Raw genomic sequence first — 21,906 nt, 5'->3', positions numbered from 1 at the left:
TTTAGAGCATTGCGTGTATTATGCATGTGTAATGCAAGGGACTGCATCTATATCTGAAGATGAAAGGCAGCCGCTATATCTTTGTCCTGTGGATTTGGCGAAGATATTATATACAACAGGAAAGGATGTCCTGGAATACTACGAAGTGTTGCTGAACTTTTGTACCAAGCATCCTGAGTCTCAGATATTTGTGGCATACGGTGAATGGATCAAGGCCAGGATAAGGGAGTTGGCTGGGCAAAGACTTTCTGTATGAAGGATGGATCTGCATACGTTTCCCATGTCGATCAACTGGATATACCATTTCTCTTATAGCTAATCTCTAAGATATAAACTCAATAAACTACATAAAATAGAAACGAAACAATGAAATATAAAGCTCACTTCTCAATACACTTACACCAAGCCTCCAAAACTAGCCTTCTCCCCTTCCCCAGTGGCCAAGACCTCATCTAACATTACTAGAAGTAGACGCCAACAGTTCTTCACAATGTAGTTCTCCCTTCGACTCCAATGCGGTAGATAATGCAGTTCTTAATCCTAGAACCTCCCTCCTTTTGAGTGTGCGTGTCGAGCTGGCAGCCATTCAGGCATGTTCGGAGCTGGTTCTTGCATTCATCTTCGGAGATCTTACTCTCAACTCGACAGTCATCGTCACCGGTGTTCCAGAAAGCACCAATCCATAAGGCATTTGAATCCTTATCATTGGTGAATTGATATGAAAGTGGGACTCCGGTGGCCATTGGGCTCAGGGCTTTGTCCTTGAGCTTAGAACAAGCATCGTCAATATGTCGTTCCGCAATATCCACTGCCACATTTCCACGTCCACGGTCCAAAGTCTCAGAGACGGCACAGTGTAGGTTCTCGTCGCCTTTAACATACTCGCTCTTGTTTGTGAGTGGTGGGCGGTTAGTTGGATAGATCTCGTTCCGGTCTCCGGTAAAGTACATCTTGGGATATTTGTCATGCTGGATGAAGCTTTCTAAGTTCAAAACAACGTTATCAAAGTAGTCTGCGTTGTTGTTCATCAAATCGTGGATGGGTGCGGTCGTTGCGTTGATAGATTCGGAAGGCTGGGGGTCAACGGCGGATAGTATGCGATCGTTTATGAGAGTTGCATTGCCCTGGAGCTTATTATCAATGATTTCCCAGCCTGGTGCCTGAGTTTTATCTCCGTCCCCAAGTTTCTTGCTCAGGGCAATTGGGTAGTATGGATAGCTGGGGCAACGATCATCAGTAAAATGACCACTTTACGAGTATAGGCAGGGAGGACTTACACGTTCAAGGCTTTATAAACATATTTAGAAAGGGCATACTGCACCACATTGTCGGCTATGGTCCGAGTTAGCCACAAATTCAATCCAGGTTTAATTTACCGCGCGTGCTTACCATTGATAGGGAATCCGAGAGTATCATTTCTGTTGAGCAGGTCGACCCTGGCAAGAACCTTTGTCCAATACGGCCCAATAGCCTGGGTCACGACATCTTTGCCTTCGTGCGTCTTATAGCGGATAAATCGATCATAGATGTGGCCCAGGGGGAAGGAGACCTCCGAAAGATGGAGGAGTTCATGCAACATAGAAGATGCTTAAAAACAACCAAGATATTAGAATAGTTCAAGCTCAAAGCGTAAAAACAGTCTTACCTCTCGACTGGTATGTCGTCATGTGTAATTTGACAACATCATCATTCTTCATTGGCCGGGCATAGTCGAGGGTATCGCGTAAAGATGGTAGATCGAAGAATTCGCGGCAAAAGGTGATACATGTCAACCCCCCATCTGGGCAATTTTGGGAAGTGTAAGCCATGGGTCCTTTGTTCCCGCATTTGTCTGCCCAGTCGTCGCAGCGTGCGTGGATCTTGATCTGAGTAGGTCTAAACCACCATGGCCTAGAAAGTGCTGCCGCATTCGTAAGGAGCTCTTTTCTCTTTCCATTAGCTACGCTGATACTAAAATATCCGTGCCGTTAGGATGGGATATACATACCTTGGATATTGCGTTGATGCGGATGGTTCAAGACAGGAGGGCCAAAGTAGTCTATCTCAGCATCTCCCTTCCAATCACCAAAGCTGCCACCCTTGCCTTCGCCAGCAATTTCAAGAGCATCGAACCAGGCTTCGGAGATTTGGATTTGCTGCGCATTATCACACTTGGAATACTTCACAAGCGGATCAGCTCCAACGACAACCTCAGCCTTTGCCAGGTGTGCCGTGACGGCTAGCGCTGCTAGGAGAAGCTTCGAAAGGACCATGATGGAAGCTTTGAAGTACGAGACTTGATAATGGTAATTGAGGCGACTTCTCGAGGCTGTGTTGAATTAAAAAGGGTATCAGATCTCAACGAAGGTATAAATGAATGTGTATCCCTTGCGGGTGAAAGAATGGATAGGCTGGATTGCCTTGGAAAAACGAGTGTGCTGATGATGGGTAGGTATCCAAGCTGTCAATCATAGGGAACTGTACAGCCATTTTATATCCATCTCCCAGAGTAATGTCTCTGGTTCCAACAGGAGTATCAAGCACACAGTTGGCGGCCCTTTGCTGATGCATATCACAGCAAATTGCTCGAGCTATTGAAGCTGAATCACATTCATCTTGGGCCAGGACCCCCAGGCACGCCAAATGTTTGTAGTCGGACCTTAATAAGCCTGATTATTGAAGTGAATCGGTGATTAAGTCATACGATGACTTATTCTCTTGCATTTGGGGTATCAAAGGCCAGCGTGAAATGCTACCGTTCGTTCGCCGAACAGAGGCCGCTTATAAACCTCGCCGCCGATTTCACGGTAATCCCGGTAGACACAGCCAGTATCTATCATAGGAACTCATTCGGAATTATTCTATCCTCTTGAGATGGCTTATCGCGCTGAAAATCGGCTGGCGTTGTGGTTAAAGACGAGAGAATTCGGGAGATCTGGCGCCACAGCTGCTGGCTAGCAATAGGATTCTCGGTCGATCCAGCGAACTGTCCCTGTCCATGGCAAAGCATGGTACATGAAGTGGCCCTGCGCATTCTACTAGCCACGATGTATGCAAGGTGCTTGGTCATGAGCCTGCATGGAGCGAATTTGGTCGTTGGGGGTCGATTCCAGGATGAGGTTGTAATAATTGATCAGGGGTCCTTTAACTAGCCATGCACGCCCTTAGCTAGGTCAACAGGGAGGTTCGAATGGACAGACATGATATATCGGCATATAAGCAGGTCAGAAACCACTTCGCATTACCAACAGGGGTAGTGCTGCTAATTTGACAAGTCAAACTACTCGTAGACGCCGATATCGATGGAAATAAGTAGATAAAATAAATAGCCGATGCGCGAAAAGACCACGCCGTTTGCCCACCCCCTGGTGGGTAGGCATGCATGCTATATAATAAGCTAACCTAACATAACTGCCGTCAAAATATCCGTGATATTCTTGTAATTTAAACATGTCCAATGCCTCGAATTTAAACCAGGCCGCTATTAAGAGAAATACAGGTGAAATATTAATAGAAGAATTATGTGAAACAATAGATGCGCCCTTGCTAACGCCACTTTCATCCCGTTCATTGCATCGCCGCATTCTGTATCTATCGTTGGTATCTTGGGAGGGACTCCCCTGTCGCCATGGGCTGCCCTATTATATCTTCCTCTGTAAGAACAGGGGCACTGGGGAGGGGTTGTTGGCGGCTATCGCCGTTTTCAGAGGCTGCGGCAGCACTCTGACTGGAATCAGCTGATTCTGGGATGTCCGAGTCCGGTGGTGCGCTTCTCTCGTTAAGAAGCCGCTGCTTCTCCAGCTCTTGCTTGTCCTCTGAAGGAAGGTGATTGGGGTGTTGTTGGTATTGGTGGTGATTCGAGCTTTCCGCGGAACTGTCAGGGGTATAGGAATATGTCTGTGGGAACTGAGGGGCGGAGGCAGGTTCGTGCATAGTGTAAGGGGTGATAGTATCCGGTGATGGCGCAGAGGCAGAGGAAGGGCGAGGATGAGGATGCATATAAACAGAGGCCGAGTAGGTAGGGGTAGGAACCTCGAAGTAAGAAGGTTCGTGATGTATCGAGAGCGCGGGTGCTGAGGGCGGAGCAGAGTTAGACGAGCCGGGTTCGTCGGAAGCTGGCGGTGCGCTGGGTAGGAGCATGGCCTCTGCTCGGCGTAACCGTGTCTTCTCATCGACGTCTTCTTCTGGTCGGTGAGGAGGGATAAGCTGCGGAGGGTTTATAACGTATTGGTCTGGAGTTCGCTCATGCCAGGGGTCCTGGTCTTCAGAGCCAGTGCCATATTCATCTTCCTGGCCGTGGCTTTGGCCACCCTGCGACTGATCTGCGAACCGGATCTGCGGTGTTTGTGTTTGTGTCTGTGTCTGCTGCTGTTGCTGCTGCTCACGCGCTCCGTCCGGGGTTGCTTGTTGAGCAGGCTGGTCCACGGTTGAGGCGGGATATTCTGGTCGGACGCTCCCATCGCTGGGTGCCTGCTGCTGGCCTCTACCGCTGTCCTTGGACCCAACGATAACCTCGAAAACGCAGACGATAACACTTTTATCCCTTCGCACTTGATCGGTATCGAGTATGTTCCCTGTACAGCTTGAAGTAGTAGAGGTAGCTCCTCTCGTGGTCTCAATTGCATTAAACCCCCGGGGTGTGGCGCAGTAGTTGTGATTGTTGGATGAAGAGTTTATGATATTTAACCGCGGGAGAAAGCGGTCCTGGCCGGCCAGTTTACCCCGTATATCCATAACCACTTCGATATAATAACGGAAGCTGATCATTGCGCCAGGAACCCGGGTTATTGTCGGGAAGCAGTCCTCCGGAATGCGGATGGAGGTCTTGATATCTGCGGTCATGGTGTTAGGATCGACTATCAAGGGACAGAATATCTGTGTCATATCCTTTCGAAAAACACTGCATGTCCTAGTCGCGCCAAAGGACAAGCCGCCCAGTCCCGTTCGTGACTTGGGATAGTAGTCTTCGTAAACCGGCCTCTTGCCCTTGGCGGGTGTCCCGATGGGGATGGCTGGATACATATCTATCCTGCCCTGCCGATACAGCGTGATGATAATTCCGTGCGGACTTCGAATCGGCTTCGTATGGTTGAGCATTATCCGCAGAGGCAAGACATCACCGGGCAACCCACCACCACGAAGTAGCTTGGTCGTAGCGGTTATCGTATTCGAGTCTCGGGGGGAATTCGACTCGCTGATGATTTTAAAACTCTGGGTGCTGTTGCTGACACAGCTCGAGGTGCTCTGTTCGCTTGGGACGGGACTCAATGGAGGCTTTGGTTCGGATGTCTGCGATGCTGACGGCTCGAGGGATGCTGGGCCTGCAGCACCGTTGGACGTTCGTTCGCCAGACGTAGATTTCTTTCTTGACTTTGACTTTGACCTTGCTGATATCGGTTCGAGAGAGATGACACGGGCTTTCGGAGCGGGGAGAGGAGCGATATCGATCCGTTCAAGGAGTATCAGTCGTTTATCGCATGACATGGAAGGGGATATGGTCGTCGGTCGTGTCAGGGTAGACGTTATCATGTAGGATATCGTTCCTCGTTCGAACTGCAAAGAAAAGGCATTAGAATATATCAATTTAAGAAGGGATAGAGGTCAAGACAGACATTGATACTACTTGGTAACGAGTAAGGAGGAAAGCAAAGTTCAAACCGGAACTTGTATATGCCTTCCTTCAGCCTCCCGTCACCGCATAGCACTACCTCGTCCTCGAACAAGGAGGTGAAGCCGTTGCCCAGGTACTCGCCGTCTCTGCGCCCGCGTCCAGGTCCTAGGTATCCCGACTCCTCCGCATGCTCGCCCGGCCCAACCGTGTTCTTGAACACCTTCGCATATCCATGTAGACAGACGACGAGATGTGTGATTCTGACCGGCTTCACCACCGTAAGCACGACGGCGCCCTTGACCACCTCGCCCGGATGGTACGACTTCCACGGGTCGTCGGGCTGGACGTAGAACTCCGAGATGTTGCGATTGCGATTCCCGAAGCGACTGGTGAGTTTGGACAGGATGGACCGGTGTCGAGCTGGCGGGGTGGTCGAGGAGTCGATAGCATGTGTATCGAGTGCCATGACACGCCTCGACGCCCGCTGGGGGGTCCGGTTTATATACGACTTTTTGCTCTCGCTGCCTCTTCGAGTCTTCGGCAGCGGCGGAGGGAGGTAGAGCGAGGTAGAGAGCGCGTCGGTTTCAGGTGTTTCCCTCCATAGGCCAGGCGAGGATCGAGGATCGAGGTCGGGGTTCTTCTGGGAGATGTTTGTTCGAGCTGAGGCTGGCTGGCGCTTTCTCGCTTGTTGTCTACCTCATCTCTAGGCAGCCGGCTGAACAACAGAATGGGCACGCGAGATTGCGACTCTTCGGGACGGGCGACGAGCGAGGAGGAAGAAGGAGAGATAGAGGGCAGAGGGGTTATATTAAAGGACGAGAGAGGCGAGAGGGAGACAGCTGGCCGTAGGACGAAGGGCGACTTTCACACGACTAGCACCGTTCTTATTAATTAAAAGAACATGCATCAGAAAGCTTGACTTTTCTATTATTACTTGGGCCTTCTACGGAGTAAGGGGAGAAACTCTGGCCAGTTCGTATTAGTAATTCCACCGCAACGGCTGACCTGTGGCAAGTATCAAGGCCGTCCGGGTCGTCCGGAAGCAGCAGCAGCAGCAGCAGTCGAAGCAGAGAGCCAAAGCAGACGGGGACAGCGAGTAGGAGGCCGGTGCTCAGGCTACCGCATGCTGGATGCAACTCTAGAGGCGCAACGGCGGGTCAGGCCAGATAAGACGGCGTTCGACCGCTAAACCGGGTTGGAAAATGCTTCGAAAAAGCTTGCATGCTCCCGCCCAATGACAGGCAAAGCCTGATGGGGTTCGTGTGCATACCTTTCGGATCGTGTGCGATGGCTCATTTCGTTCCCAACACACTGCATCAGCCCGTCTGATATGGCGTGCAACTGATCGGGAGGGGCCACATCGAGGGGACCACCGAGGGGGACCGCCAGGGGAGCCCCATTCATCGGGAGCAATCGAGCAGCGGCCATCGGCTCGTTTCACCCTTGCGACATGATTCTGCTCCACCGCCTGTACTTGCCCATTCCTTACTTACATACCTGTCGGGGGGCATGTTGTATAATTTGCGCAGTCCTCCCTCCTCCCCCCAGGCCGGTTCCGTCTAGATGGCTGCCTAGCGCCCGCTCGACGCGAGTGTCAAGAGCCAGGGAGCGCCAACCCATGTCCCCCGACCTATTGGATCGCTTAACACGAGCGCATAAAGAACTCCGTTGGCTGAGGGCGTCCACTCCGTCCTAGGCCAAAGCATAAACAGCAGGCTAGGAAGTTATATTAACAGGCAGCGGAGGGCATCAGCTCCCATGGCGGCCTGTTTGCATGCGCCATGCACGCTGGAGGGCCGTCTCCGAGAGTTACTGTAGCTGTCCAGTCTCCAGGCCTTGGTTCAAACGCGAGCTGGGTCAAGTGCCATCCTGCCTGTTTTGCGTTGGGCCTGTGATGCAGATGTTAGCTCGCCGGCTCCTGCTTGTCCAGCACTCACCGACTTTTCAGCGGTCTCAGCCTTGCGATACGAGCAGCCGTCTCGTACGGTCCATGTTCGATGTTAGATGTCGTTGTCGATGGAGTGAGGTCAAAGTAGAAGAGAAAAAGTAAAGGAAATGCTTGCTCACGTGCCAAGAGTTGCTTGTTTTCCGAATGGAGCCACACAGAAGCTTGTCTCCCTCTGCCTGTTTTATATCAGACAGCGGACACCGTAGGGATCGAGGATCGCGAGGATCTTTCTCCGAGGAGTCGGTCGGGTGGGTAGGTCCGCTCAAGACGGTAGGGTTCAGCCATGTCCTACCAGGGCTGTCGAGGTCAGGCATGATGTCCGTATTATCAGCATCGTTGGCGAGTCAACAGGCTAACAGGATATTAGGATAGCGAGCTTCCTGAGATGCCTTGACACATTCAGGTTAAGAAGCGAGAGTCAGATATCAAATGGATATGTGGTTCCAGGGAATCGTCTTATGGTGTATACTCCATCAGTTCAGGCTGCGACTCTTTCTCGCATTCACGTATCGAGAAACTCCACATCACTCACATTAACCGTGGCAGCCACCAGGACTGTTCCACATTTCGCTAATTTACGCCCAAGACACGAGCAAGGGCCTATCATGGTCAAGGGTCAAGGAGCTACGCTACCGATATCCAAACGGGAATGCGGAGTATTAACCAGATGCAACCTGATATAGACGCCGGGGACAAGCTTACAATAAGTACATGCATGTGCAGCATGAACGAGGTCAACAATGGCAACCATAATATCTGCGGCCTTTGCAAGTTAATCTAGCCTAGTTATCCCTGCTGAAGAGCAAGGTGATAACCACGTCACGTCAGGTCGAAAGGTTAGAATAAATATCGAACCGCCTCCTTGCAGCCGCCGTATCCTGTCCCAAATCCATACAGAAAACTGACCAGGGCACCATCGATATCCCAAGCTCAGTAATATCGTTATTCCCTGCCAGCATGCATCGTCAATCTCAAACTCCACCTGAAACGGCCGCGGACGGGGGTAATGAACGTTCCGAGCGAATGACCTGCCCAGCGGGACGGGTCGAAAAACTATGGCCCTGGAAAATATATCGCTCATGTCCTTATCAAGGACGCATTCATGGGCTCGCGTTGCCAGGTCCAGGTTCTCCGGAGTCTAGGACACGGCTCAATCTCCATTGTATGGTCGGCGAAAATTTTGAGTCCATGGAGTAAGCATTCGAGAATATTCTCTTCATTCTCGACGTCCATCCTCAACTCAACTCACTCATCATAAAATCATGCAAATTACTTTCTCAGGCCGTGCCCGTTACGATGCTAGTTGCAGATCAGATCGTGGCACGGAGGAGAACTGACTCTGTTCGAAACTATATCCCAAAACACGTCACAGCACCTAGGAAAGGATCATACCATACCCTTGCCAGACTCTTCGAGTATTAAAGTCCAGACATGCTACCTGCTGCCATCACAATCGAAGGTCTCCTGCATCCAAAGCTGCAGGAGTTAGAAATACCCACCCTAGATGGTCGAATCGATACTTATTCAAATAGTACTTACCATCGACTACCTGCATTGGATTGGTATTGCGCGTCGGGATGCGCGGCCTGGCAACGCGTTGTCTGCAATAGTGAATCTTAACTCTATCAGCGAAGGCACGGTTAACACAGGTTGGAAAGAACAGGCTCTGATCCCCCTATTGCTAGATGTGATGGGAAAATAGATCCCTGGACCCAATATATCTTGCTCTAAACAAGTCATTAATCGAATATGCTGACTATAATGCCGAGCCTCAGGTGAAACTGTCTGGCCTCGGAGGATGTTTGTTTTATGCCTTGTCAGACACGACACCTCCCTCTCTCTTCTCGTGCACGTATGTCCTACTGTTATTATCACCCACCATTGAGGCCCTAATTGATGGTTAGCAGAGTTTTCACCTCCAGGTTGGCTGCATGCTCCTGAGCTAGTTTTGAACATAAAATGGGTCATTTTTCTACAATTTTACGAGATCATAGGTTTCCGGAACCTGCCGCCAACCCCCACGCAGTTATTCACCGCAACAATGACAGAGAGATAATTAAACGAAAGGGAACTTGCCACAGAAGAGGCATTCCTCCCTTGTGTCTTGGAGATGTGTTTAATTCATGGCAACCAAACACATCAGATTGGAGAAGTAACAGGCATCACTACCTTACTTCTTCGGATCCTACAATACGACTCGCGAAACTGCGAACGGCACAACAGTCTACTTCCTCTCAACTGCTGATTAGTTCATGGTTTGCAGACATGACACAAATGCACTCCTAGCCCCCATATTCCCAAGGCCTGAGGAACTGAGTATTGGCTAAAATCAAGTTTTATGCCTGTACCCGTCACCGCGCAAAGATAATTCCGCGATTCCACTGCCAGGCGGTCATACATCATGCTGAGTATCGTCTCTCCACCGGGGTACGTTGTACAAAGAAGAGAAGTGCGAGCAACAGCATGTCGCACATCATGCATACGCACAACAGTGCGACAAGGCCAGTTCCTCCTCAACCGGCTATTGCTAATATAACCGGTCAGAGCTGTTTGTCTACATTAGCTGACGATGAAGGTTTGGGCTAAATCTGACCTTTATAACTAGGGTACTGACTGCATCGTGTCCAGATCAAGTCACACATACCTGAATATCTTTTCAACCTTATTCCCCCTCACACAGATGAGAAACGGTATATATATATATCTTCATTGCTCACCACGATGCGCCCTATTCTCTGCGTAAATTTCCTACAACTGCCACTCCACTATACTTGCATATTCTATATACGCGTGTGAAGATCTTATATTAGGAGATGCAGTAGGACGTTATGTGTTCTCCATCTCAACCGCTCTTCTATCAAAGTAGATGAGCTTGCAATGTCACTCTGATCACATATATCGACAGTGAAGATCAGCTGTATGTCCCATCCTAGTCACCCATGGCCAAGCCCAAGGTGCGAGGGTTGAAGATATATGCTGCCCACCTTAGTGGCTCTTTACGTGTAACCAGGGAACCGGTCGTTCCTTTGTTCCGTATTGGATATTTCCAGGCCCAAAATTCGACAGAATGCGGCGTCGCCCAACAGGAGTACATGAATATCTTATACGCCTCTTCTTCGAAGTCCAATGTAATTCAAAGTTTTGCGTTGAACACCCTACAATATACACAAAATGTATTGGTACATCATCACAATACTGTGATATATTATGAGGACGTTACGACTGTCATACTTATTGATGCTGTGCATCATTTAGTGACATCAAATACCCGTCTAGGTGACGATAGTAAGACACAATGAAGCACGAGACGGTTCCACACTTGAACCCTCTCCGTTTGAATTGCCTTTCACCCTTTGTCTACATGATCCCTCGGACTGGATATATAGTCAGAGCTGGTGTGCCATTTTTCATCTTTTCAAGGGAAAAAGCATCGGCGTTCCCACCACGCACCTTTTTCTTGTTAGCGACAATTTCAGTGCTTATTAGGGCAACTACAACAATATTTATACCTAACAAGGATGAATTTAGAGGATGAGACCAAGACGGTGAAGGACAGTGAAGCCCAAGTACAGGCACCAAATCTACCGCCCAGAGATAGAGTAGGCGGCTCAACAACTGTACCTAGTCCGGCTCCAAATGGAGGCCGCGATGCCTGGATGCAGGTTATTGGGGCCTTCGTGCTTACACAGAACACATGGTAAGGCAGTCCTTCTCACGTTTTACTAGATGTATGGCCCTTCGGATGCGTAAAGCATGAACTAATATATATAATCCAGGGGTCTCGTCATGGCTCATGGAGCCTTCCAAGCAAGCTATTCTATTGGCACACTTTCAACTTTATCCCAATCCGCCCTTTCATGGATAGGTTCAACTCAGGCGTTTCTGATACTTTTCGTTGGAATGTTCTCTGGCAGGGCAATTGATGCTGGCTACTTCTATCATGTAACTGGAATAGGAATATTCCTGCAAATTTTTGGGCTCCTTATGACCTCACTAAGTACGAAGTACTACCAATTTTTGCTGGCAGAAGGGCTATGTGTTGGTTTTGGATCTGGACTCCTATTTGCGCCAGGAATCACCATCGCTGCCTCCTACTTCACGATAAAGCGTCCTTTAGCAATTGCTATAGCTACATCTGGTGCTGCGACAGGTAAGAACTGCAATATTTCTTCAATCCAATCATCACATTTACAAAACCATGATACTAACTTTTGAGTATAGGAGGAATAGTGTTTCCAATAGTAGGCTATTGGTTGGTAGTCGCCATTGGCTTCCCATGGGCAATCCGCATAATCACATTGCTCGTGCTCCTCACTTCGGGTTCTACGATGTACACTCTCCGCCCAAGGCCCTCTCCTCACGCGACTTTGAAAGCAGTTCCCCTCATAGATTTTGGTGGATTCAAAGATCCCGCTTATTCTACATTCGTGATTGGCACCACACTCGGACTTGCAGCGTACTTTATTCCATTTTTCTATGCCCCGATGGGTACACTCGGGCTAGGATTAAGATCAGAGCTAGCCGGCTACTTGCTGAGCGCGATGAATGTGGGTGGTTTAATAGGGGGCGTAATTCTGGCGGTTCTTGCTACTAGGTTAGTTGGTATTCACCCTTTTTATGCCAAAATAGTAACTGACTCGCTAACGACATGCAGGATTGGAAATCTAAACGCAATCGTCCCCTTAACGTATGCTTCTGGAATCATACTGATTTTATTAGTACTCATCCCGAATCCAGCAGGCTTCGCCATAGCAGCATTACTCTACGCATTCATTGCTGGATACCAACTAGTGTTCGTGGCAACCGCGATTGCATCTATAAGTTTAGATAGCAACCAAAATTGCGGCCAAGTTCGTACGGCAATTGCTCTCGGCTCATTCAGTGTCTTGATTAGCACCCCAATTGCTGGAGGAATTTTATCCGGGGAGAATCACCATCTGTCTATCGAGAATATCGGAAAGTGGAACTTTACGTGGACTTTTATATTTCCCGGAATTCTTCTTCTTGCTAGCGGTGCATTTATGACCGCCACCCGAGTCATTAAAAAGGGGATAAGGTGGGAGAGGGTCTAGCAAGGTATGGTGGTACTAATGATACCCAGGGGGCGATATGGATTAATGCAAGGTTGCTTATGGGCTTCTAATGTGGGCCTACTTCTGCTAGGAGAGACGGACGCGGGCTAGGCTCACTATTCCATAAATTGGGTTCTTCTTACAGTTATCGGTTTTGAATTATGCGATTAAATGAAAAAAAATATATACCCAGATAATTCCTAAGGAACGACCTTTTCCAAGGACTTGCTATTTCTTATTACATCAATGAAATGAATCGGGTTTCAAATACGAGGTTTCACATGGCTGGCTGAGGCAACCGTAACGTGTTTACTCTCCTCTTCCAGCTCACAGGTTTAAAAAAGAACAAAAACATAACTACCTCTAGTATCAGCGAGATCGAGAGTTCAGGTATTTTTAACCGTCAAACCTAGAAATCGGCTGAGGCTGAAAAGGTGGAGATATCAAGGGGAATTAAGACTAACTAGTGCCAAGTCTCTCCAGGGCTAAAGGCAACAGCAGAGATCCCTCCAGAGGAAGATATGGCACTCGTCAAAGGAACGCACCGAGCTCCATTTGTTAAGCCATCAAAGAAAAGACCCCATTGGCTTTCTCACGGCCACTTCTTTTATACCAAGTGGCAAGGTGGGTTACTTCGCAGCTTGTTGTTACGGATACGAGACGCAGCCTGTTCTTTATCCAAAATTGAGCTAAACCAATGGCAATGTTAATTCCTACCTGATCGTCAGAATCGATTCACACCGAAAGAGATCGGCAGCTCCAAGTGAAAAGATAGGCCTCTGCCTGTCCTCCCCCGCAGTTTGGGGCTGAGCTGGCCCTGGTCTGCTTGAAGATATAAAGTCTGGGTATCCCCCTGAGGAGGGCGATATACAAAGCTCCCCCCCTTTCTTTCTACCACATTCTTCCCAAATACATACAGCTATCTAGCTAAAGAATCATTAACCTTTCAATAGCGAAATGAAGTGGTCCCTAGTTTTCACGGTGGTCGCTTTGGCGGTCTCTGTGAGCGCAAAGTGTGACGGCGAACCAGATCCCACATGGAGACACATGAACAGTTGCAGCTATCCCAATGACCCTACCTGTGATACCAGATGCAAGGGCGCAGGCTACGGTTGCGGAGGCTGTGGTGGCCTCGGCTGGGGAGATTGTTGGTGTTGCAGCAATGCTTGTTTCTAATGCATCCAGCGGTATGATATAACTCAGTTATAGGAGCAAAACATGCAGGAAGCGATATTTTGACGGCCTGGGTGTTGACTAAAGTGTATCAACTATAGGTCGTGAGTGAAGACGGTGCGCTCTGCAACATCCACACAAGTGCCTACTAGGAAGTGCAAATGGAACGTTCATTTCGATCGAAGCCGGACACTGCAGCCGTACTCATTTAAAATCAATAGTGGGATCGGAGACATCAAACGCTTGGTGGACAAGATGCGGCCGGCCTAACATTACCTCAACTTATGTCATTTCATATCTAAATATATCCAAATACTTCTACTACTGTACTGCGGACAAAAGTCTAGTACGCACAGAAATATCAAAGTCGTTTCTTTATTCACAGTGTCTGTAGGAAAAAAATTCCCCCCTTGCTATTTGTACTTTGTAAAAGAAGTTATGGCTGGCGTTAGGAGCCAGTTCCTCGTACACAGTTTTGCCCCTATGAAGAGCTGGTGAAGGGAGGATATTATAAGAAACCAGACTGGTGACCCCTTGCTTTGCCAGGCAAAGGAAAACCATCAGATGTCAACACTGAACTAAATACTCAATAATATTTCCTTTTAGTTAACCAGGAGTCGGTTTACAACGGGAAGCGAAACTGAAATAGACGATGATGATGAAGTCCTTAAGTTCTTTAATTTACAAAATAAAGTCCACCGCATGACGCACATAAATAGATGGTATATAAACGGCAGGAGTTGAGCAGTAATATAAGTTGCTCACAGAGACTTATTAGAAATTCTCTAGAATAATACCTTGATTCTCGGAGTATCGACAATAGTGTCACCGCAAAACCGAGGTCCCGTTGAGAGATATGTTGTGCAGTTAGATACTCATTGCTGACTTCGCAGGGGCAACGCTCGGCTAAACTACCATAGCGATTAGCTATGGTGAAAATGTTTGGAACGAAACATTATATCAAGTCGATTAGATAGGATATTCTATATCTATCGGGTCAACCTGTGTTATTTTGCTCAGCCTTATTGTAGGATGCCTTGTTTACCCGGTTGTCATGGCGCATTGTCATCAATGCAGTCTTCCATTGGTATGCTTCTCAAATCAGTGGCCGTAAGACCAGACAGAAGAGTCCGGCAGAGCAGCACTTTGTACTTCCATAGACTTTATGCAATACCACACAGTATAGCCAGCATAAAACAGTGCCGCTTTGACAACAATAACTAGTTAAGCGCAGGGACCGGCGACGTTGGGATAAACGATTTCCGCGGCTTTTGTTGCATGCAAGCACTTGCATACATAGTCATATAGTTAAGCTTAATCGAAGCCCACTAATCGAAGCTACCAGGTCTAACTCTTAGCTAGCCCACCCACGCTAGCAAACGGGTCTAATGGCGTGGGTATTAGCTTAGTGAGGCTTGTTGTTATCATGATTATCATATCGCGCAATCCATGGGCCATGAATATGTCTATTCTCTCTCGAATATCAAGGCATAATATATACATTGATACTGGCATATATATGAGCAAAATTGGTATAAAATTGTGAATGCAAGTGTCTGTAAAGCCAGAATGCTACAGAATGCAAGTTGCTCGAAGGTAGTCAAACGAATAGATGGAGAGGTCATCGTAGCCACCAATAACCAAAACGTACCTTTCTAGGATTCCGTCTATACCGTTAAGGAAGCAGCGGATACCCCATTGCAAAGAAGTATATCTGGCAAGTATCTTCCTGGAAGTTCTATGGCATGGCGGGTCGATAATTTTCCAGATTCCACGGATCAAGTTTAATGTTAGTAGGCGTTCCCATGAGGTCAAATTTAAACGTGTTCATATTCTAGCTTTGAGCCATGGTCCCGGGTTTTTGTGAATCCTGGTTGAATCAAGGGTATCGTTCCGTCCTTCCATCCACGGTAACCTCGAGACACCAACAATCCAAGGTTGGGCTTGCGGGTATGTTTGGCCCTTGGTTCCCGTAGGAGCCTTTCGGGGGTATCCGCAGAACCTTCATCAATACCCCTGAATAACCCCTCGACATGGTGTAACTCTGTATAACTCAGGGCCTCTCCTCCCAAGCCAGTACTGTACGTCACCAAGACCTAGTCAACCGAAGGGTATATCACTATCCAACCGGCGCCAAAGGTAAAACATAGCTATTATATCCCTATCCGAGAAGGAGTCGAAGTGCGAAATACCCAGTAGCAGGAGTCAGTATATCAGAGCTGTAACAGTTGGTTTGATATTGATGTTGGTATGTTGGTCACTTTGTGTTTCCAACGGCTAACCACGTGACATGTGGCTTCATGTGGTTGTGCTTAGTAATATCTACATCGGGACTGGCTCTTCCGAGATCTCCCGCAGAAAAAAGTCACCCCACAGGCGCATCCATGACCGATGCTTGCAACGACAAGGTGACATCCAATTCAATATCAACGATACCAGACCGCGGCCGACGTCTTCGGGCTGTAGCAATGCATAGGCTCAGCACAGCAGCCTGCGGTGTCCTTTTCTTGCTTCCATATTGACCCGACAGCTAAATCTATATCACATCTACACGCCACGCCGCGCCGCGCCATACGCCACCAGATCGGAGAGATAGATCCAGTATCCTGAATAGAAGAACATCATCAGCTCGTCGATGTCATCCGAAGAAGCCAGCCATACACGCGTGTCTGCAGCCATGACTACCAACCGGCCGTTTTTAGCCAACTTCCTTGCGGCCTTTAGGGCGCAAACGGCATATAAAGGACCAGCAGCGTCAAAACCGCCGTCTCCAGGCCCATCTTCATCACATATTGGCTCCTCCTCATACTCTTCGCCCTCTTCTTCTTCATCAAATACAACCGGTGCTCGAACAATAGCCACCAAGGCAACTTCAAACCCTACTCCTTCGAATTCACCGCTGTCAACGACCAACCCTCCATCCACTATTGCCGCAGCAGCAGCGGCTTCATCAACGTCTAACCATTTCTCCTCGCATCATCACCACCATCATACGCATACACATACTCCTTCGCCTTCGTCAAGAACTCCTCTATCCTCCCCGGGACCGGCAGCTTCCGCCACCGCTGCTCCAGCATCGTCAACTACAGCCTCAACTTCCACATCTACCACCTCACCTATACCCGTCCCAATACCGTCATCTTCCACCTCCTCAGTACCTTTCTCGTCATATGACAGGAGTAGACGGGGAAGTGACAGTAGCAGTGGTAGTGGCGGGTTCCGTGACGCCTTGGGACCGGAAAAATGGTACATTGGTGGTCGAACGACAAGCGGAGATGAACGGTTATATCAATTAGGTATGGTGACGAAGGGCGGCGGTAGGTTAGGTGGTGGGATGCGAGTGGGTAGCGTTGACCAACTGAGCCTTTAATGTCATGTTTTCGTGGCAGGAGAAGAGTTCCAAAAAAAAAACAAGGGAGAACAGGAAATCAGACCTCGAAGCAATGAAAAGTCGATGGCGAGATCTGTTTTTTCTATGACCATTATCCACCTTTGCATCTTTCCTTACGAATCCTGGGCGTTTTCTTTTTCTTTTTGGAGCTATTCATATATTTCTTTATGTTAATGAACTATCACTGTAAAAACAACACAGGCGGGCCTTGAGGTGTGACATAGAATTACAATCTCTTTTCCTATAGCTTAGTTTCTCGGTATATCCTAGAAAACAGTCTACTATGTGAACATCAGTTTATTCCACTCATAAGTCAATATTTATATTTGAATTTCTATGCTGTCATCTAATGCATGTCTCCCTAGAAGGCTGATGACCGGAAGTGATATATCTTTCGTATGTGCTTGGAGCACTAACAAAACTACTATCATGCATGCACCCGGATAACAACATTCAACCACCCATCAGCATACGCTGCACACCGCACCACTTCCTCCACCGGCGCGCTCATCGGGACCTCGGCTCCATGTAAAATTGGCGTCGCCATACTTGTGCTTTTCTCATCTGGAAATAGGCTAGGCATTAGAGAATTAAGAGCAGTCCCAATCGTCTGGGTTCTCCGTTCAGCCGCTCCGCTAGATACTGAGACTGGTATTGTGGGTGGAAATGGGGATTGCACAACTTTAAGAGAAGGTTTTTCGGGTTCCGACGGGGTAGGGAGGTATATTCGTAAGGGGATATTCCTAAATGGAGTTGATAGATTTGGTAGGAGTGTACTGTTGACTCGGTAGAAGGTTTGAAAGGAGTCTTGAAGGTTGTGTTAGCTGTTTGGACCACAGGGCAGATTCTTGGATTATATTGATACATACGTTGTTGGATAGATGTCCATAGCTTCTTTGAGTCCTCTCTCGAAAGCGCCATGATACTTTTCCCTGTCCCGTTGCGGACAAAATCCGCCTCTTTCACGCTATTCATGAAAAAATCGTGCATAACCCGCTCCTCTTCATCAAGGCTAACAAGCTCCTGGTCTGGCCAGTCCTGGAAATGCAGGGTTAGTTTCCATGGTAGGGTTTCGCGAGACACGTAGGCGCCATCATTATCGGCGTCTTGCTCTTTTGCTGCTGTTGATGGTGTTGATGCCCCGGGCTGCGCGCCCGCATATAGATCATAAAGCAATCCAACAGGGTAATGCCATTTCAGTGGAACTCCTTCAAATGAGAACCAGCCTTGACATGGGTAAACAGACTCAGATTCAATAAGGTAAGTCTTGAAAAAGTCAAGTAACCTGGGCAATATAAATGGTAGATATGATAGACGGGGGAAGGATATCTATGCAGTGCGTCAGTGGGGTAAACAAGCAAAGGATAGATGGGCTTATGGTATTTACAATATAGGGATCTGCCTGATCGAACACTCGACATTCTTTCCGCGACAGGTTTATCTGCAGTGGAATGCGGCCTTCCCAGACTTGCTGTCGGATTGTATGCGAGGCAGCCGCCATATCTGACTCCCGCAGCTGAGATGTACCGCGCGAGACTAGGGTTTGGGTATATCTGACAAGGCCGGTCCAGTTCCTTTCGACTATAAGATGAGGAGTACGCGGAGGAAGTGAGAAGTGCCTCTATCAACTTCTTCATTCGCTTGTGTACGTTGTATGACGACACATCGAGCGTTTAGAATATTTCATGGTCTGGTAAACGCTTCCCTTATATAATACCTCAACCACCAACCTGCTTAACTCAACAGCATCGAACACAAATACCATGAAATACGATAAAGTACAGGAAGAGGTTTTCTTTCTAATGGGTGATAGGAAGATATTGCTTAACTAGTTGATAGCTACGTTCCAAGACGAGCGAACATTCCTGGCATCCTCACTCCTAACCTCACGACGCGGCTGTTCTCCCTTTCCCTTCCTTCAAGGGATGGATTCTCTATCGGAGGATGATAGAGCAGTTATTAAGGACCACCGCTTAGGCGACTGTCTCGACCATCTACGAAAGTCATTCCAAGATGCAGAGTGTTCTTATCCCAGAGCCAGTTCACTTGGTGAGGCTACCTGGAAAGAAGCCTGAAACACAGCAGGAAGAGAACACAATTATACTAAAATCAGCACCGGAAAGTGAAGAATGAGGCATCCAATTCTATACAGCTCAACATCGTGAGCCTCCGTCTCCGTCTTTTAAAATAAGAGATTGTAAATATACAACGACCCCGTTCTCTATCTCTAACGATTCCAAGCAACAATCCCTTCTAATGATGCATTAAGCGATAAACGCTTAGAATGGCTATTACCCAGGACAACCAACTTATTAGCAAGAAGTTCGAAAAGGTATCAAAAAGTAAACACATGGGGAAAGGTCCGAACATACGTTGTCCTCAGGAGCGATGGATCTATCCCAGTAACTTCCAATAACTGGGATGTTCATCAGGATATCATCTCGGATACGAGGGACATCACCGAGGAAGAAAAGGGCAAAGATGCCAGTTGCGGCGCCGAAGGTGGTGGCCATTGGCATACTATCGATCGCACGTAGATATAGATTAGCAAATCGAGTCCCAGCGATTATAAATCGTATTTGCACATCCGGCAGCCTGCCCTGCTCGTCCATCAAACTAGGGCTAGCATGACTTGATCTCCGAGATGACTTACAGTCTCATGCCCTGGGTGATTGTGAATCCAGCAACTCTGAAAGGAACGGTATATCTAGACGCAACACGACGAAAAGAAGGGTCGAACAAGTTAGTCCTTGTGTTCCAATTGATTCATCGTCAAGTAGGAGTGGAGTTATGGTGTGGTATCTATCAGCTGGTGATGACGGAGCCACTCACTTGGGCGCAAATGGTGAGCGGTAGGAACCGAATGGCCCTGCGGCCGCGCGAGGTGCTTGAGATGCCTGATTGATGACATTAGTTAGATAAGATGCAATAAATAGTATTAAATGTCTGGAATTTAGCTGGTGAGGTGCCGGGTGTTGACGATGGGCACGCAACGAATTGCGAACGACCACCGGCCAGGCGGGGCTGGAATCAAGTTGGAGGTAGACGAAGGATAGGTGAGAAGGCAATTGAACGACTTACCATTTTATTTGGATAGTGAGTGTCTGCGACGTCAACAGAGACAGCAATTCAGTCGATTCGACGTTCAACCGCTTTAACTTCCGTTTTCTTCCATGGCAAGAGGTTTGGACGTCTCGGCTGAGTAAGCGACCACGTGACTATATCGGGGAGATACATCTTGACCTTGTACGTCTTTATATCAATATCAACCTCAGCCGGAGCATTATCACAACGAGATCAAGGACGAGACGAGAGGAAAGTTGCTTGGAGAATTCAAGTTAAACGTATTTTAATCGCTTTCATTGTTGTCGGTCTATAAGTAACTTGAACGCATAAGCATAAATTGGGCTGTCAAAGTCAGACATCAAACGAGAACGCAAAGCGAACAAAAAATCAAAAAACCATCCATTAATTACATTTTTGCAGTTGCAGTTGCATCGCATCGAGGAGAATCAGAAGCAAACGGGCAGAAGAAAGTGGCTACCAATAATATAATATGTACTTTCAAAATCTCGGCGATGCAAAAGCAAAAGGTAAAGAAATGAAAAATAAAAAAAGATTCACTGATTCCTCACCACCCGTCCACCGGTACCCATTTTGTTTACTCCCACCCGGACATGTCTTGTCCCTTTTTTTTGGTTTCCTTTTTTTTCCGTTCTTCTCCTTTCTTCCAGTCTCTGTGCCCGGTTTGACACCGGTAAGGGTATTCCGTCGGGGTATTGAAGTTGCATGGAACAAACGACTCGACGGAGAAACGAGTGGATATAGTTGGCCGCAATCAAGTATCTAGCATCATCTGGGGGAGGATGCTGTAAGAAGAAAATTCAAACGCGTAACGAAAAGGGAGAAGAATAAACCCAGAACGCAACGACGTGACGTTTGACAATTTATCAAGGAAAGAGAATATCAACGTAAGTAAGAGAAAGGTGAAAAGCAAGGTAAGGTATAGCGACCGGCAGTAAGCAGTTCGAGCAATAAATCGGACAAATTATGATTTAACAGTGAAGATTTTCTTTTTTTCTCTCCATTAGCCAAAAAAACCCAAGTTTAAAATATCGATCGCAAGCCGCCCACCATATATGTAATGAATGAATTTAAAGCAAAACAGGGAACAGGGGAAAAACGACGAACTCGGGCAAATTGATCACGAGAAAAAGACAAAAACACGACTCGCATTCTCCCCAAAACGAAAGAAGATTTCGTTTCTATGCCAAACAGTGCTTTCCACCGATGAGATGAACTTTTTTTCCGCCCTTTTTCTCCATAAGGAAAAGAAATGAAAGTGAAAAAGTACAAATCAGGTAAAAAGAAACACATATTAAGACATATTTTCCAAACGAAGGAAAATAGGGGAATAATACAATTAAGTCAAAAGAAAGTGTTAAAAAAAAGGGAAAAAGGGTAATCCTCGTCTAATGATCTCACCGATGAATGCAGCAGGGAAAAAAAAGAAATAGAGACAGTTGTGAGAAGAAAACGAACGACAAACTCCCCCTAGTCGACAAAGATAACGAAAGGAAAGGCCGTTGCAGAACACACTAACCCACACAGAGAGGAAAAAAAGAAAGTAAGAAAGAGGAAATAAATGCTCCACCCGAGTCTATAATGCTGGTTTCCGTTTGCTTCGATTTTGATAGTGATGTTTTTTTTCTTTCTTGTTGAGCATCTGAAC

General features: G+C 47.5%; 4 protein-coding genes across 4 annotated transcripts; all 4 read right to left on the bottom strand.

Annotated features, from left to right (window-relative positions):
* Window positions 1-485: 485 nt before the first annotated feature.
* Window positions 486-2,252, bottom strand: GIQ15_02276 (uncharacterized protein; the record flags this gene model as incomplete). The annotated part of the gene is made up of 5 exons (XM_033549693.1): window positions 486-1,218; window positions 1,278-1,332; window positions 1,390-1,587; window positions 1,646-1,939; window positions 1,988-2,252. The coding sequence occupies 5 exons, from the start codon at window positions 2,250-2,252 to the stop codon at window positions 486-488; spliced, it is 1,545 nt and encodes a 514-aa protein (XP_033406854.1).
* A 1,318-nt stretch (window positions 2,253-3,570) lies between these two features.
* Window positions 3,571-7,018, bottom strand: GIQ15_02275 (pH response protein PalF; the record flags this gene model as incomplete). Its single annotated transcript, XM_033549692.1, has 4 exons — window positions 3,571-5,532; window positions 5,592-6,282; window positions 6,596-6,706; window positions 6,861-7,018. The coding sequence occupies 4 exons, from the start codon at window positions 7,016-7,018 to the stop codon at window positions 3,571-3,573; spliced, it is 2,922 nt and encodes a 973-aa protein (XP_033406853.1).
* Window positions 7,019-16,330: 9,312 nt separating this feature from the next.
* Window positions 16,331-17,035, bottom strand: GIQ15_02274 (uncharacterized protein; the record flags this gene model as incomplete). The annotated part of the gene is made up of 2 exons (XM_033549691.1): window positions 16,331-16,750; window positions 16,790-17,035. 2 exons carry the CDS (start codon window positions 17,033-17,035, stop codon window positions 16,331-16,333), a joined length of 666 nt encoding a protein of 221 aa, XP_033406852.1.
* Window positions 17,036-17,601: 566 nt separating this feature from the next.
* Window positions 17,602-19,687, bottom strand: GIQ15_02273 (autophagy protein; the record flags this gene model as incomplete). Its single annotated transcript, XM_033549690.1, has 3 exons — window positions 17,602-17,981; window positions 18,044-18,440; window positions 19,547-19,687. 3 exons carry the CDS (start codon window positions 19,685-19,687, stop codon window positions 17,602-17,604), a joined length of 918 nt encoding a protein of 305 aa, XP_033406851.1.
* Between the last annotated feature and the right edge of the window lie 2,219 nt (window positions 19,688-21,906).

The sequence above is a fragment of the Arthroderma uncinatum genome, assembly GCF_011692745.1.
Source record: "Arthroderma uncinatum strain CBS 119779 chromosome Unknown scaffold2, whole genome shotgun sequence".
Lineage (NCBI taxonomy): Eukaryota > Fungi > Ascomycota > Eurotiomycetes > Onygenales > Arthrodermataceae > Arthroderma > Arthroderma uncinatum.
This window is presented reverse-complemented; position numbering and strand designations above follow the sequence as displayed.